Genomic DNA, 18170 nt, shown 5'->3' with positions numbered 1-18170 from the left:
AGTACTAATGACGTGTCTGATTACAGAGTCGACCTGGGACTGCTGTATTGGACGGTGTGGCAGTCTACCCTAGGCAGCCATAGTCTCTCCATGTGTTTACTGCAGAAGCTGTGAGTTGCTCCCGGACGAACACTGCTGAGAGTGTTAGCCTGCCTGTGACGTGGCAGAGTCGAGGAATCGTCGTACCTGGGTGTTGACTGGTGAAAGAGACTAGCCACTGTGGTGAGGAGAGTGATCTGTGGAATCACATGAGGCTCCTGCCTAGGGCTCGCAACCCTAGTATCGGTCGTGGAGTGGCCTACGCAGCAGAGCTGATTGGAACCTGCCAGCTACAGGCTGGATTTGTGGTTGAAGGCCTCCACGACTGTGCACCCAGTGGGACTGTGATTTGGCTGGCCTGTGGCCAGGGTAGACTCACCGAGAGAATCGAAGGATTCATCGTGGGCCACAAAGAAGAGAACCAGGGCTACTCATCTTGAGCACCGTGGAACATTCCGCGTCTTCAGAGGAAGACAGTTATTGTACATAAGTGTAGTTATAGACCCAGCGAGTGACTGAGATATTTATTTATGGTGGTGGAATATATATATATTTAAATTTAGTGCATTTGTATCCCTTCCCCTTTAATTTACTTGCGTTACGGAACACACCCCTTGAAAGCCACTACTAACTTGGGGCCGGATACCCAAACTCTAATAACATCAGAGAAGAACCCCAGTTGCGACCCAATAGGGCCGTAACAACATTGTAGTCAGTCTCGTTGGCAAGAGTACTGAGTGTTAAGGCAGCTCTTCCTGTAAGATGTGACCTGAGAAGTATTGACCATTGATTCCTAGGCTATTGTAACTGCGTGGCCAAGGCCTCGATTGACACAAAAAATGAATCTACTTCTGCCTCTAAAAAAGGCGGCATCATTTTAATACAATCTGTAGGTTTAAAACATACCGGTAAGTTGGCTTCTGCTTCATGGCGCTGAGAGAGGTGGAGACTTTCAAGTTCTAACTCCAGGAGCGGGAACTCGAGCCCGGTGTCTGATCTATCTTGTTCCAAGCGTAATGTGATGCCAACTCCATCCTCCTCTTGTTGTCTCTTGAGTTGATGCTCTTGAGCTAGGATTTCCAGTCGTTCTACTTCTCTTCGACGTTGCAGATCAGTTTCTTGTTCTTGATGTTGACGTTGCAGTTCAGCTTCTTGTTCTTGACGTTGACGTTGCAGTTCAGTTTCTTGTTCTTCACGTTGACGTTGCAGTTCAGCTTCTTGTTCTTGACGTTGACGTTGCAGTTCAGTTTCTTGTTCTTCACGTTGACGTTGCAGTTCAGCTTCTTGCTCTTGACGTTGACGTTGCAGTTCAGCTTCTTGTTCTTGACGTTGACGTTGCAGTTCAGCTTCTTGTTCTTGACGTTGACGTTGCAGTTCAGTTTCTTGTTCTTGACGTTGACGTGGCAGTTCAGCTTCTTGTTGCTGGATCTGGAGTCGTTCTTGTTCAAGTGCACGTTTTAATTCAGCTTTTTGTTCGTAGAGCCGGAATTGTTCATGTTCACGAGCACGTTGTATTTCAGCTTCTTGCAGTTATAGCTGGCGTTGTTCTCGTTCACGTTCACGGGCTAATTCAGCCTCTTGTTGTCTCATCTCCCGTTTGCGTTCATCGGCAGCAGCTTCTAGTTGAGCTAACTAGATTTTTCGTTTCATGTGTGTGAGTGTGGTTTTATCAGCAACTCTATGTTGGTCCTGCTGCTCTGGAGTAATAAGATCATTGTCTGCAAGATGGTCAATAAACAGGTTATGAAGCTTAGCTTTGTTGAGTTGACCAGACCACACACTAGATGGTGAAGGGACGACGACGTTTCGGTCCGTCCTGGACTATTCTCAAGTCGATTGAGAATGGTCCAGCTTTGGTGACGCCATGGGGAGGAGTGATGTGGTATTCAGTAGTAAGGGTGATTAATTCTGCTCTAGTAGCACGAATTAATGTTTGGAGCTCCTCCTCCGGGTTAGCACGAAATGCGGCTAACCTAAACATATTGAATATTATATAAAAGCAAAATATCAATGGAAGAAAAATGCGAGTACCGTGTAGGCGAACCAATAAGTGAGGATTACTAGACTGTCTTGTAAGTGATGTGGCAATGTGCACGAGAATGGTTGTTATATAACTGGCAACACTGTACCTAAGTAACTATCCTGTAAGGCAACAATAAATTTACAAGATAAATAACTACACTATGTATTAATCTGAAATAAAACTAAGTCTTTGACTTTAGTAAGGACTTGGAAAAACAATATAAATGAATGTTTCGAGGTAGTAAAATATAAGCAGGATGTAGGGATGTCTGTACTCTGTACTCTACTGATGATAAGGGCAAGAGTTGTCCAATTGGAATCTAGATAAGTAACTGCAGAGTTACTGTTCCTTGTGCTCAGTAAAATAACAGTAAACTCCCTACCTGAGCAGTTAATCAAGAACTTTAAACGAAGGCTTAGAGGTACAGGGAGTGTAACCACTGTGACCAGAACACACTGTGAACAGTTATACACGTCCCGAATGTATAACACAGTTGTGGATGCGAAAAGATCTCTAGTCTAATACTTCCTCCAAAGTTCGTAATACAAAGTGGAACATAATAGTTCGAAGACAAATCAAAGTACCTGATAAGTACCCGAGGAGGTGATCTGCCTGAGTGAGTCCTCTCTGTTGGGACAAAATCAATGTGGACAAAAAGATATAGCAGTAGCTTAGAAGACAAACGATTACGATCATGAATTTGTGTATAAAACATCACGTAATTAAAGTCAATCTAATAAACAGATCACAAATTGCTACACCTGTAAAGTAGATGTGTTCAGTTACCAGTATGTAAATCTCAAAATGAATTCTGAAAAAAAGGCAAAGTATAAAAGCCAAGTATAACAACTGAACACAACATTAGGCAAGGGTACTAGGAACAGCTCCTCAGACCAGCTCCTGGAATAGCTCCTTGAACAGCTCCCGTGACAGCTCCTAGGACAGGCTCCCAAATTTATGTGACGGGTTGTGGTATCACAGCTATACTGAGCCAAGATGGTATTGCTCTCCCTCATACAAATAAAAAAACTGCTGCTATTGGCCTTGCAGTGTGTAAGTCGCTGGTGGAAACAAATGAAAATCATCAAATATAAAATTAAAAAAATTACTGAAATATTAATGAACATAAATGCCCCTGAAAATACTTGGCTATCATGTAATGAAAAGGTGAACAGGTTAATATGACATTAATACAAAAATAAACTATAGGCAATGAATAAAAGCATAAAGATATACTGGTGTACTGAAGACAGCTACCATACCACCATGGCATCAGTCACACGGCGTTGGCTGGAGGTGGACGACGGGTGACGGACATGAAGGTGATCCTAGAGCACTAAGAGAGGGACTGGCTCTCCAGGGTTGTTGTTGTTGTTAACGATTTAGCTACTCAGGACGAAGTGTACATGTAGCACGGGCTATGGTGAGCCCGTAAATATAAACTGCCTCTCCAGGGAGGCAGCGTCCTTTATATAGTCCGGCGGTGATGACTCATCCAGTGTCACCACAAGGTGGACATCAGGTCAACTTGCAAACTGCCCGTTGTGGCTGGCGGTGCTTTTGTGTTGAGTTGCACCACTGCCAGTTGAAGGCAGCTAACTGCTTGTTTGTGGGGGCAAACTATCGGTTAGCAGACGCGCCGGGCTTGCCTCTTGAGTCGTACCAGGCCGTACCAGGCCGTGCCAGGCCGTGTGGGGTATGGAGAGGTGGCAGGACTGATTACTCATCTGGGCTGGTGTAGATGTAGACTTCCAGTGCAGAGGCATTGAAGGTGAAGGGAAAAGGCAGTTCCACTGCTATGCAGGGGATTCACGTGACAGTATATAAATGTCTACCCTTCGCTTGCAACAATCCTGCAATCCAACGTCAATTATGTTGACTGGTAATCACTTCAATAACTCATGTTTCCAAAACAATATTTACCTATGTATTTTCAGATTCTTAACTTATCTAGTATGAATCAGAGTATCGACTCGTGATTTAAGATAAGAAACCATTAGTTAGGATTTTTAAGTAGTTTACTATCAACTTCAGCCTTAAAATGTTAAGTGTTCTTCATCATGTTCAGTCTTAACATGTTATGTGTTCTTCATCATGTTCAGCCTTAACATGTCATGTGTTCTTCATTATGTTCAGCCTTAACATGTTATGTGCTCTTCATCATGTTCAGCCTTAACATGTTTTGTGTTCTTCGTCATGTTCAGTCTTAACATGTTATGTGTTCTTCATCATGTTCAGTCGTAACATGTTATGTGTTCTTCATCATGTTCAGCCTTAACATGTTATGTGTTCTTCATCATGTTCAGCCTTAACATGTTATATGTTCTTCATCATGTTCAGTCTTAACATGTTATGCATTCTTCATCATCTTCAGCCTTAACATGTTATGTGTTTTTCATCATGTTCAGCCTTAACATGTCATGTGTTCTTCATCATGTTCAGCCTTAACATGTTATGTGTTCTTCATCATGTTCAGCCTTAACATGTTTTGTGTTCTTCGTCATGTTCAGTCTTAACATGTTATGTGTTCTTCATCATGTTCAGTCGTAACATGTTATGTGTTCTTCATCATGTTCAGCCTTAACATGTTATGTGTTCTTCATCATGTTCAGCCTTAACATGTTATATGTTCTTCATCATGTTCAGTCTTAACATGTTATGCATTCTTCATCATCTTCAGCCTTAACATGTTATGTGTTTTTCATCATGTTCAGCCTTAACATGTCATGTGTTCTTCATCATGTTCAGCCTTAACATGTTATGTGTTCTTCATCATGTTCAGCCTTAACATGTTTTGTGTTCTTCGTCATGTTCAGTCTTAACATGTTATGTGTTCTTCATCATGTTCAGTCTTAACATGTTATGTGTTCTTCATCATGTTCAGCCTTAACATGTTATGTGTTCTTCATCATGTTCAGTCTTAACATGTTATGCATTCTTCATCATCTTCAGCCTTAACATGTTATGCATTCTTTATCATCTTCAGCCTTAACATGTTATGCGTTCTTTATCATCTTCAGCCTTAACATGTTATGCACTCTTTATCATCTTCAGCCTTAACATGTTAAGTGTGTCGGAAAACCCGACACCATTTAATAATATTACATACAATAGGCAGATAATATTGCTGCTGCCGTTGTATACACACGTTAACCCATAGAAAATGTAGCTTGTAGTGGAATTTCCCGTCAATAGAAAACGGGATATCATTGCCACATAGCACTATAAATTCACCAGCTATTCTGTTGGGAATTATTTTTAAATACTGTAGTCTTTGGACTTATTTCATCCTGAAAACATCGCACGTGAATTAACTTAATTATCAGTATCAAAATAAAGTAAATGTGACCCTTCTATCGCTTATTGACATCTGGACAAAGAGAGTCAGGAGCGTTAGTAGAGGTGAGGTCAGCCATTGTTAAGATGAGAGGCGCTGGGGAGCATATTCAGCTCCTATAAATTTTCTTGGACCAAGTGTTATGGAGATCAAATTAGTGTTCTTACATCATCAACACGCTGTCAACATACACAAGGGAAGTGTCATACCGAAACCCGTTTATCTAATCATTTCTGGCCGGTTAATGTTAGGTAGATATAGGGCGAACCGGTTAGCATGAGAAAGAGAGTCTAAATACAGGTAATAAAGCCTTGGCCCTTATCTTTTATAATATACAGTGTTTTCTCTGATATAGCTGTCATATATTAGGATTCCGGCTTTACAGCTAGTGCCCATTGACAGGAACTAGAAGAGGAAGCAAGAATTAATCTTGGTACATCAGTTACTTGGGTGATGGAAGCTAACCTCTCACGAGGATAATTTGGGGTCTACATCCTAGTTATACCTGGTGGACTACGCCTGCTGTACAATAAGATATGGCACCCCACACTTATATACTAATATATGTAGTCTAATACTGGAGTTTGATTGGCTGCATATATATCAATTTAATATAGCCCCCCTAATGTGTAAGGATCGGTTTGTGAGAAATATTGCAGAAATACAGTCCACTTAACATCATACAAATTGCTATCGAAATATATAAATTAACGTAAATATAAATTCTATATAAATTCATTTAAATTAAATATAAATCTCACAAGTCGGTTCCCACAAAGTGTTCTTCATCATGTTCAGTCTTAACATGTTATGTGTTCTTCATCATGTTCAGCCGTAACATGCTATGTGTTCTTCATCATTTTCAGTCTTAACATGTTATGTGTTCTTCATCATGTTCAGCCTTAATATGCTGTGTTCTTCATCATGTTCAGCTTAACATGTTATGTGTTCTTCATCATGTTCAGCCTTAACATGCTATGTGTTCTTCATCATGTTCAGTTTTAACATGATATGTGTTCTTCATCATGTTCAGCCTTAACATGTTATGTGTTCTTCATCATGTTCAGCCTTAACATGTTATGTGTTCTTCATCATGTTCAGCCTTAACATGTTATGTGTTCTTCATCATGTTCAGCCTTAACATGTTATGTGTTCTTCTATCATGCTCATCTTTCATTTATTACGTTTCAGTGAAAGTAACTTATGACGGTAAGGCGACTAATTTGCTTGAACATAATCTTTAATGAGAGCCACGTGTGACGACAGAGGGGAACCATTAGACAGAATGGGTAACCTGCAGGTTTAGTGGTGAGGGGAACTCAACACTCACGCCTGGATAAGCCATGTCCGAAGAAGCCTGACTCAGAAATGAGGTTGACCTGGAGGTGAAGGGTTTACCCTTGTAATTATTGTGTTTGAAGATGTCTGGGATCTGTGGGTTCCATCAGCTGCAATCTCAATCATTCTTAAACATAAATAAATGACAGAGGATTCAATGGTAATGTGGTAAACCCAGAAGTATCTATTCGTAAGACTAAATTCACACATGAATTGATGGACAGTTTATCATATTATTCAAAATCACTTTATATAAATATCATAAAAACGCCTCCTCTGCATGAGTTCTCTGGTTGGGGGAGTGGGGGGGGGGAGGCACCTGGGACTTCACTATCAACTATTAAGACAATGGGACGAGGGAGACATTTGAAACCTCTTGAACAGCATCCCCTGTCTTGCCTGTGGTGGAGTAAAAAGATATCACAACCCACTATGGAGCGGATAGGGGTATCTGGGACGTCAACCTGTTCTCCTACAAAGACCGTACCTTTTCGCTCATATGCATTACGGCCAAAAATTGCCGTACTGGAAAATGGAATTTCATTTTCCAAAAGAAATGGACACCAAGTTTTGGGTCCACTGGTAGGTTAGGAAGCCACTTTCCTTTTCTAGTACGACAATTTTTAGCCTTAGTGCACATACGAGTGAAAAACGACGTAATTTTTAAGTGGATGGGTTGTGCTAGAAGCAGCTTCTACCCCCAGCAAACAATGTAAGGTTGTCACAACGTACCTGAAATGTGTTTGAAAGCAGTGACAACATTTGTTCTTATGTAATAGCTAAGTTATTGTGTGTAGTCGTAAATAGGTTGCCACAACTTACTGCACAATGTTGGCAAAACAAAATGTAAGACGTTGTGGCAACCTTAAATGTTGCACAAAAGATGTTTTTGTGATTGATGGTATAAATATAAAATGTAGAAATATATAACAAATATATTTCTATATTTAGAAGAAATAAAGCAAGAGCATAATAAAAGTGGGTTCAACATTTTTTCTTCACTATTTTCACTTAATGGAGAATCCATAGTTTTGGTTGTTGGTTGTTGGTGGTTGATAGCTGTGGTGGTTAGTGGTGGTACTGAGTTTTCATGCTTGTAGTGGTTGGTGGTGGTGAAGGTGGCTGCTAATAGTTTTGGTTGTTGGTGGAGGTGGTTGTTGATAGTTGTGGTGGTTGATGGTGGTTGTTGTTGATACCTGTGTTGGATGGTGGTGGTGATGGTTGTTGATATTTGTGGTGGTGGTGGTGGTTGAAAGTTGTGGTGGTTGGTGGTGGGGGTGGTTGTTGATAGTCGTGATGGTTGGTGGTCGTGGTCGTGATTGTTGTTTTTGGTAGTTGTGGTGGTTGGTTGTTGGTGGTAGCCATTGATAGTTATAACAGTATGGTGTGGTTGTCGTGTGGGTGTGACAGTATGGTGTGGCAGTATGATGTGGGTGTGGCGGTATGGTGTGTGTGTGGTGTGGGTGTAGTGGTATGGTGTGGGTGTTAGTGTGGCTGTGTGGTATTATGGTGTGGTGGTATGGTGTGGTGGTATGGTGTGGGTGTGGTGCAGGTGTGGTGTGGGTGTGGTGCAGGTATGGTGTGGGTGTAGTGGTGTGGTGTGGGTATAGTGGTATGAGGTGTGGGTGTGGTATGGGTGTAGTGGTATGGTGTGGGTGTGGTGTGAGTGTAGCAGTGTGGTATTATGGTGTGGGTATGGTGTGGTGCAGGTGTGGGGGTGGTGGTATGGTGTGGGTGTTAGTGTGGCTGTGTGGTATTATGATGTGGTGGTATGGTGTGGGTGTGGTGCAGGTGTGGTGTGGGTGTGGTGCAGGTATGGTGTGGGTGTAGTGGTGTGGTGTGGGTATAGTGGTATGAGGTGTGGGTGTGGTATGGGTGTAGTGGCATGGTGTGGGTGTGGTGTGAGTGTAACAGTGTGGTATTATGGTGTGGGTATGGTGTGGTGCAGGTGTGGGGGTGGTGGTATGGTGTGGGGGGTGGGGGGGGGCGGTACGGTGTGGGGGGTGGCGGTATGGTATGCAACATGTAAATGATTTAGGAATAATAATATCTGATGACCTAACGTTTAGGGAGCATAACCAAACAAATATTGCATCAGCCAGAAAATTGATAGGATGGTTTACGAGAACTTTAAAATCCAGGATTCCATCACAATGGTTGTACTCCTCAGATCACTTGTGCTGTCCCGTCTTGAGTACTGCTCAGTACTCACTTCAATCTTCAGAGCACGAGGGACTGCTGAAATAGAGGGAGTACAGAGAACATATATGGCGTACACTGACGCAATAAAGCACCTAAATTATTGGAAATGTTGTTGGAAATTTCCGACCCCCCAAATTACTAACCCCTGATATAATAAACTAAATTCGTTATGTCGGAAAACTAACCATACTAACTGTATTAATTTTACAGTGAGGAAAGATCTAGAAGCTCCCTGGAAAGCATGGAGGAGTATTGTGTCAGCCAACATTGGCGACATAATTATTATTTCTCCCAAATTCTTAATTCTTCCAGTCTGCAATTTATTTATACTTTAAAAGTATTATATTAGACTGGATTCAATTAAAGCTTAGATAAAACTAAGCAACTTTCTCCTCGAGGCTAAATATGCCTGACATGACTGTAAAGGGAGCCAGCCTTTACCCTCACTTACTGGTTAAATGCTGGTCGTTATTAAGCCAATATATACAGAAACCACAGTTCTGCTGTGTTACCTTCAGTACAATTCCTGGAGATCTAAACGTTTGACCATTTAGATATCACGAACTCAAGGACACTGTACCCACTGTGTTATACTGCAAATCTCATAAACGCTGCAAATCTCTGAAACGCCGCAACCACCTGCTATCAGAGTACATCCTTCAATTGACGGGAAGCAGGGTACCGAGGGTTAAGCTTTACGTTAAGTGTGGTAATTAAAACAAAGTATAAAGGGATTATCTTAGTTATTATATAAATGCTTGTAGGCTTGCAGAGAGTCCTAGTCTTAAGCATGGGGTTATAAGCCCAGTACCAATGTAAAATAACCGTTGGGGGGGTTATTAATTGCAATAAACACCATAATCTTCTATACAAAATTTATTGAAAATCAAAGGTTATCAAATAAAAATACAAATTAATAAAACCCTATTGGAACACTTACTAACAATATTACACTAACGGAGGCAATTGGTAATTTAACTACTACAATTAATGTGGATTCCTACACTATAATAAACTCAGAAACACAAACATTTACCTTAAATATCACAGACAGACCAGTTGTTAAGTCTTGCCCTCTGGAGGAGAAGAGGTGTTTACCCAACCCGTCCTCTTAAAAATAACGTCACTTTTGGCTCGTATGCGCTCTATGGCCAAATTTGGAAGTAATTTGAAATGAAATCGACTCACAAAAGTCCAAACTCTCAGGATGTCGCAAACCACACTAACTCTTCCTCTCCACACTGACCTCTCACAGGCTGACCTAGGCTAGGGCCAGGTTACTCTTTGAAAATGATTAATGCTAAAATCCTGCATTTGTCACTTAAGGTGACTCTATTATCCCAAAACACTTGGGAATAATCTAAATACTCCATCCAGGCTAATTACAATATTCAGTAGCACTTGTATTTCTCTAATTTACATGATTTAACAAGCAAGAAGAGTAGATACCTATTTTCCAGTGACGAAATATGTTTTACCTATTTCAGATCCTACTGAAGTCATATGCTTCTTTGCTAACATACAAGACTTATTCATTATTCTCAACTGACGTTAATTTTAACATAAGAACTTAACCATGATTGATAATTCCTCTTAATTCTGTAATATCTTTCATAATTCTCCTAGTTTGATGACTCGTCATGGGGGGCGAGTGGCGCTACCGTCTACACATGAGACTAATCCCTTGGGATAACCCAGGTGAACTAGTCAGGTCACTTACTGCCAACTCTCTCTCAATATTCTTATAACATTCATATCCTCCCTTCTAGTGACTAAAACATTTCATGTTAGATCTTATGGACTTTCTATATTAACAGTCCTACTGTTACAACACCCTCGCTCAAATACTTATGAAACTGTGTGTTAAACTATTTAGCATGCAGTTTCCTATCCCAAATCCCCTACTCTATAATTACCAATCTGAACCAAAGCCTCCAAAAGTAACAAAAACAATCATATCTAATCGTCACTGACAACCAGCAGGTTGTATAGCAATAATCCTAAGCATACAATTACAAAATCCAGGGACATGAATTTCGACTATGCTCTTGACAGCCCAGTAATCTTCCCAATTTCTGAGAATAAAAACATCCTATCCCTGAACTGATAAAACTAAATGTAATATCCCTAATTCTTCAACCAAGAGCGTGCTCCATCTCGAACACGAATTTAAACAAAGACTGAAATCTCATTCTTTCAGGAGGGGAACACTGAACTCCTCAAAGTTCATCCAGGTGTTCCACTCGCCCAATTATTCAAATATTTAAGGTCCACATGACCTTCTCTAAGATTAAACAATCAAACACAATATCAATTATTAATGAACACTACGTCTACTATCACAGTACTTAGCTGACATTACAGCAAAAATTATACACACTAAGAGTGTCAATTGTTTATTCAGTTCGTCCCTCTTGCTCTTAAAGCACAGAACACGACATGACAAAAATATTCCTAGTATCTTATGTTCTAGACGCCGTGCAATAGATTTTCAATAGACAGTGATATTTAACAAAAAACTTCATATTTCCTTCCTCCAGAATTTTTAATGACTTACTTGCTTGGTTTCAACATTTAAACACTATTATTCCAGACTCATGCTCCTAGGTATTCAGAAGCATTACGTTAATATTATAGAGCAGAGATGACATTTACTTTTTTTTTTCCACCATTGACCATAAACGCCAAAAAAACAAAATATCGATGTTAGAAGACTGACGATTAGTTGATAGTAGTTCCACGACCATCAGTTGTTGACTGTAGAGAATCTTGATCCTCTTGTACTTCATACCAGTTACCGCTGAAGGACAACAGACTGTCCTAGAAATGAGTGTTAAGTGACCAGTGACAGCCCGTGATTGGCGGCCGCCGGTCGGGTGAACCTTGTTAACAGGACGCGCCTCATTACTCATCTTGTAGCCCACAAAACAGTCTTGATAGAAGAGTCTGAACCAGCAGCTGAACCGCGGGAGTGCAGGACTTTGACGCACAACTCTGTCTCGTGACGGAGGTAGCTGGAGAAGAGCGTTGAGGTGGGTGGCGTGTTTACAACACAAGTGGCTCCCAATATTCACTCACCACGGTTCACTTCATCTCAGGCGTTTCTTGATGACACCAGACTACTAGACCGTAAACACCATGCGTGTATACCCTTGTTCAGTTAACCTTGGGCCGAGGAAGGCTGTGGCTCCCTTCTATGGCGAGTCGACTATACTCTGTAGGGAGCCCGTGTCGGTCCGCCTCGTTCCGCTTGCGTTACAATAGACGACGTAACCATGGAGCCATAGACGAGAATAATTAGTACAGCAACATGCTGGTTCCCTCTTCGATTTTCCTACATTTACTTCCGGTCCGCTTTCAATCATGACGACACAGCTGGTGAGTAGTGATGACGTCGAGACAACCACCCCCGATGATGTAAAACGTTGACATCTGGTGACTGCATCCTTGTAGACAACATACTGAGCCAAGACAGCCTCGTTAGTGACGTGAGGCGCTGGCTGGGTGACTGGTGTAATGTCACCAACCCTAAGTAATCATGTGGTTAGTTATTGGGTCTGGTAGGGGATGACTTTGTGTAACGAGCCTCCCCCTTGATCTTCTCAGATAGGGTTCACGTGTGGCTGGGACAACTTGGCAGGTGTACAAATCAGACCTGGGAAAAACAGACAACAACATGGCGGAAGCATGGATATAACTCTGGGTTTGTTGGAAATTGGAAACCCCAGAGCTATCTGAGCTATCTAAAGTTTGCTATCTGAGTTAAGTACAGTTAAGAAATCTACATCATTATTGCCTCAACAGGAAAATCTAATGAATTCTAAATTATACTAACTAAGGGAGTTACTTTAACCTTTACTGTGCAGTACGAGATCTTGTTACCATGGGGTGACGAGAGTGCACTTGACTACTAACGAGAGATGACAGAGGGTCATTCTCCCCATCTGACTCGTAACTTGAGTTATCAGTCAGCTCCACTGGGTCAGGAACTAGACTTGCTGAAGGCAATTCTAGTTCCTCCCTAGCACGATAAATCTTCAACTTATTAATGTGGACAGTTTTTTCCACCTGATCCTCAAAGACTCCCATTATGACAAAATTGAAAGGGTCTGCTTTATTAATTAATCACTCTGTACGGCCCCCGCCATCTAGGAGCTAGTTTCCTACTCTGAATGGCGGGTACCGCTTCATTTATTCTCAAGACAAGGCTACTCTTCTTCAATTCCAGAGGTCGTACATTCCAGTCATAATAGTGAGCATATCTACCAAGTGATTTTCTTGAAGCCTCCGCTGCAATTCTCCAAGCATTCCTCATTTTATTGAGAACTTCTAAAGGATAGTCACTCCCTATGAAACATTGTGTCTGTTAAGTAGACCTGATGGGAAATTGCATGACTGACCAGTGAATAAAAGAAGGGCTTGGGTATTAATAGACTGGTGAATAGCAATATTCAGAGCCAGTTGAACATAGGGCAGGTGTTCGCCCCATGAGTTTGTATCGCGTTCAGCAAGGATTGCAAGCATATCCTTAACTGAACGGTTAGTACGTTTTGTCATCCCGTTTGTCTGAGGGTGGTAAGCTGTTGTAAAGGCTGAAGTTGTCTCCAATATCTTACAAACTTCCCTAAATATCCCTTCTCAAATCATTTCCGTAAATACAGTTAATATTCCTTCCAACCTATTGGATTAGGTTTAGATGAGGTGTAGTCCAATCATATAAGCGATCAAGAAGTGTGTAATCATCAGTACAATTTCCACAGTTAACTTCACTACATACACTTGGGAGTTACCACACACTTTCTACCTCAAGAATGTAGTACTCGGCATATTCAGTTCTAACCGACCCCAAGATGCTTTGGCTTTGACACAGAGCTCCATGCAGTCGGAGTTTACTGTCTGCTCTGTATCGAAATTGAAGCGTCTTGAGGTCGGTTACAACTGAATATGTCGAGTGCTACATTCTTAAGGTAGAAAGTGTTTGGTAACTCCCAAGCGTATGTACTGAAGTTAACTGAATCACTGTGGAAATTATTCTGATGCTTATTCGCTTCTCGATTGCTTATATGTTTGGACCACACCTCCCCTCATCATCCTCCAATAGGTTGGAAGGAATGTTAACTGTATTTAGAGAAAAGGTTTGAGTTTAGTCATTAGTGCTACTGAGAGTTGTGCTACTTTCTCATTAAGCTAATGAGTTTGGATTAGTATCTGAGTGGCCTAATCTACTCGCTACAAGACTTTGAGGGACCGCACTACATATGTGCCCACACTGCCAAATTTCCCTCGTGGAGTGGAGTTAAATGTTTTATGTTTAGTTAGAGTATAATCTGGGTATAATCTGTGGTTTATTATTGGTGATTACCGAGGGTTTGGTTGTTGGTTTACTATCTGTATTTGCTTGCTGTCATTCTACAACAGAGCGTAAACCTTCTGTAATCTGAACTGTCAGAGAATATATGGTATACAGGGAATTCAACCTATCTATGGTCTCACTGGGTTATTTGCACCATACGTTAACTTTAGTTAACCACTCAGCACTATTTATATCACCCTTAAGGCTGAGTGCTTTTTGTAATGACTCAAGCTACAATCTGAAGGCTTGGAGTTAGTCAGTGGTTTCATTAGTTCGGGGCAAGTCCAAAATTTGTTAAACTAAATGTGTGACAGCTCGCTCTGTGTTATCATAATTACCCTTAAGGAGCTGAACTGCAAGATCATAGCTGTTACTATTTAGGGTTAAATTTGTTACCACCTTTTCAGTTTCACCTTTAAGTTGACTGCGTAGGTATGCGAATTTGGTGGTTTTAAGAATTTTGGGTTTAGAATCCACAGCATCAACAAATTAATTCCAGACGTTTTCCCAATTTTCATCCTCAGTTCCAAAGAATGTGGGTAAACTGACTGAAGGTCGTTTAACTTCTGGATGAGTAGTATTAGTTGCAGCTGTTTTTGTGGCTTTACTCTGGGCCATTGATTTGACGAAAGGATTTAACCTGGCATGAGTATCATCCTCATAATTTGCCAGATCATCCATAATACCATCTAATACACCAGTACTTGCATTGGTGTTGGCAAATTCAGCCAAATACTTTCTATTTGGCGTTTGACTTGCTCATACTTGTTGCAACTTGCAAGTAGGTTTCTAGTTCAATATGTTCAACTGGAGTTTGTTGTGACAGATCATGGCATTTATTATTCTGTCTTGTTAAGTGACCCTTAAGTCGTTTTGGGTCTTTTTCAGTTTTGTTTCTAGATCAGCTGTGTTGAATGCTTGGTTGGAATTTACAGGGCCTATTATATTGTTACTAATGTAACTAGGGTACTTGCTTATAATTTTGAGCAATTACTAATGATAGTAGCCAAGGGTCAGTTTTATATCTCCAGGCTAAAATACTACCTCTTTCGAGGTTATTGTACATTAACCCGTAGGCTGCTCAGCCTTAGGGGTCAAGAAGGAAAAAATAAACGAATTATGTAAAAATTACTTATAAATGTTAAACAAATCTCTAACTTATTATCTTCAGTGTCGTGAAAGTTTCATTAAAATATTTTCAGAAATTTATTTTAGACAATTTTTTTAAACCGAAGAACGTTTTGTTGATATGGGGAACAGTTCCTATTAACTGGAACTGAAGAATAATGCAGTAATAAAGAGATACAAGCACCTGTCCCACGCACAAATAAGAAGAAAAATAGCCAGAAGTTTCCACAAGGTGGATATGCAGCTGGTGCCATTATATCATTGCTACGTAATATATAACAACACACATAGTAAGGAGTAAGTATGTTATTTTGCTCTATTTTGTTATACATCATATAAATACATTGCCCAATGATAATATCTGTTACTTGCACCAATGACCCCAAATATTTTTTTTTAGGGGAAATTTATTTTTTCTTTTTTTTCTCCTTTGTTTATTATCAAATTTTGGTGTAACCTCTACATCCTGGAGAGTGTATAACCGTCCCTACCTATGTGAAGATAAAATTAAATTGGTCAACAAATAAATCAGTTACAAATTGCAGAACTTTGATTTTTTTGGCTTACTTTTTCACAGATTTCAAGCTCAGGTTTCTTTGCCTCTTTTGGTGGTTTCGATGATTAGGGAAAAGATCAGGGCTTTTCACTTACATAAAGTAGACCCCTAAATATATCCCCTATATCATTTTAATTATTATAATTACCTTTATATTTTGTTTTTTTTTTGTTATTTTTTCTTGACATCATTTCAACATATATTGACCGACAACTTTCAAATATTTGAGTATGAATGTTAAACAATGCTTATTAAAACATACTAGAAAATTAATGAATACTACATTATTCATTGTCGATAACTTCGACTTCAATTATCACTATAACTAGAGTTTCAACTGTAATAAGTATAAAAATATCGAGTTTCTGTTCTATTCTAACCATATTTGCATATATAGTGCACAGGTGTCTGTTCAACAATCCCATTTGAATTGATTTTTCATAAACCTAAGCTTCATCTAAACACATATTTGTCGTGACGCTGAACCCCGGTTCATTCTGAACACAGCGATTACACAACACATAACACCTTGCCTCAGCAACCGTTACTACCACCGTGTACTCCTACACACACCAGACCCTTGAGGCGTACCACTAGGTTTGTACTGGAACACAATGAATGAACATATGGAAGGTATTTAAAGGCCGTCGGATTTTGTCATTTAATTACAAAGAATACACTCTGACAAATAAATACATATTAACATATTCTATTAGGTCAATACACTTCCAATACCCATAGACCACTTGACCTCCGCGATCACCACCCACACTCGTAACTTCCGCCTAAGTCCCTAATACGGAATGATTACTACAACGCTCCACACCCGGTTAGTCTTACATTCAATACTCACATACTGCAGACTTAACTTGGTCACTAAGATCACAACAGGCTCTCGCATAGCTGTCTGCTACACTTCGCTGCTGCCACAAACGGAGACCTCGGAGCACTTGCCAGTTCAACTCCCACAACAAGACTGACTCCAGTCAGCCATGGCCTCAAACATTTCACCCCGCCTCTCAAGGAAGGTATAATCCGATTAACCTTATCCCTAGAGCGGTAACCTTGATCCTAGAAGCCTGACGAAGAATAATTCCTCTTTCCAGGAATTATTAATTTGGCTAAACAGCTTCGGTCTTAATCCATTGACCTTTCTTAGATATGTGATCCATAGTCTGTCTACTTACATGTACTTCCAATCATCATTCGTTAAGTGTTGTAGTAATGATCCTCTAGCTAATAATTCCTACTAACTTGTGGATTACAACACCACTCCCCTCCTTAAACACGCATATGTCCCCATATGTATCATTGCAATGGTTCCATTAGTGCAAGGACCTGGAGGATGCACCCACCATATGTGTACAACTAAGAAATCATCCAATAAGTTCATTATACACACGATGAAATAAATTAAAATTTTCCCCGACATGACTCACAACACTTCTCCAACATATACATTTTATTCACATCATATCACAGGTTAAATAGTCTGTAATAATTTTTCCCATCTCCAACAATGCACATATACCTAAACTGCTGACATATAATTACATACAAACATAAACATAAAATTACATTGCCCAGAATGCTGGCACTTAAACAGAAATGACACTAGTCATTAATATATACACAACACATATATATCTAAGGTTCTTCATCCTTAGTAACAAGTTAATTATAATTTAACATCTTGCCCTGTACTGTTGACATAAGGCTTACAATGATCACACAATGTTTCACTGGCCTCCTCCACAATTGGCAGCATCACTTCTCTTGTCTTCGTGTCCCATGGTTGCTAGGTCATAGATCTTCCATGACCCAGACAAAACCCAGGCTGTCCAGCCTGGTGAATGTTGTCAATGTCCCATCGTTGCTCTGAGCTAACGTGATCCTGGCCTCCAGAGCAACGGAGATTCCTACCCCAGGGTCATGTTCTCTTGGGTCTGTGCTGACGTCTCGTTCCAGGGCACCAATCCCAGAACGCTGTAGATACCTCACAGCTCTCTGGTCATCCTTCCTTGCTGTCCTCACCACAGCTGCAGCACATTACTCTAGGCCCATCCGCCCAGAGTGTGTCCACCTGTATTCACACCTTCCCGACCGCTGTACCTGCAAAATATTCCCTCGAAGCCCCCTGGCTCGATCCCATTATTACATAACCCCCTCGGCTCCTTACTCTTTCCCCGTATAT

The 18170-nt window shown here is 40.5% G+C and overlaps 1 protein-coding gene across 1 annotated transcript; it reads right to left on the bottom strand.

Moving 5' to 3' along the window:
- Nucleotides 1-837: 837 nt before the first annotated feature.
- LOC138356136 (ensconsin-like) lies at nt 838-14973 on the bottom strand. Its single transcript, XM_069311882.1, has 4 exons — nt 14842-14973; nt 12855-13007; nt 2647-2689; nt 838-1361 (listed from the first exon to the last, which is right to left on the bottom strand). The coding sequence occupies exons 1-4, from the start codon at nt 14971-14973 to the stop codon at nt 838-840; spliced, it is 852 nt and encodes a 283-aa protein (XP_069167983.1).
- Nucleotides 14974-18170: the final 3197 nt, after the last annotated feature.

Source organism: Procambarus clarkii, chromosome 70, assembly GCF_040958095.1.
Source record: "Procambarus clarkii isolate CNS0578487 chromosome 70, FALCON_Pclarkii_2.0, whole genome shotgun sequence".
Classification (NCBI taxonomy): Eukaryota; Metazoa; Arthropoda; class Malacostraca; order Decapoda; family Cambaridae; genus Procambarus; species Procambarus clarkii.
The sequence above is the reverse complement of the archived record's forward strand: the minus strand, read 5'-3'. Positions and strand labels throughout refer to the sequence as shown.

Excerpts from the sequence above, each read along its gene's own strand:
- LOC138356136 (XM_069311882.1), bottom strand. The coding sequence starts at position 14,973 with ATGGATGATCTGGCAAATTATGAGGATGATACTCATGCCAGGTTAAAT. Across the intron at positions 2,690-12,854 it reads ATGACCCTCTGTCATCTCTC|AGAGGACTCACTCAGGCAGA; the intron begins GTTAGTAGTCAA and ends TTGTCCCAACAG. Across the intron at positions 1,362-2,646 it reads CCTCCTCGGGTACTTATCAG|AACAAGAAGCTGAACTGCAA; the intron begins GTACTTTGATTT and ends GTCAACGTCAAG.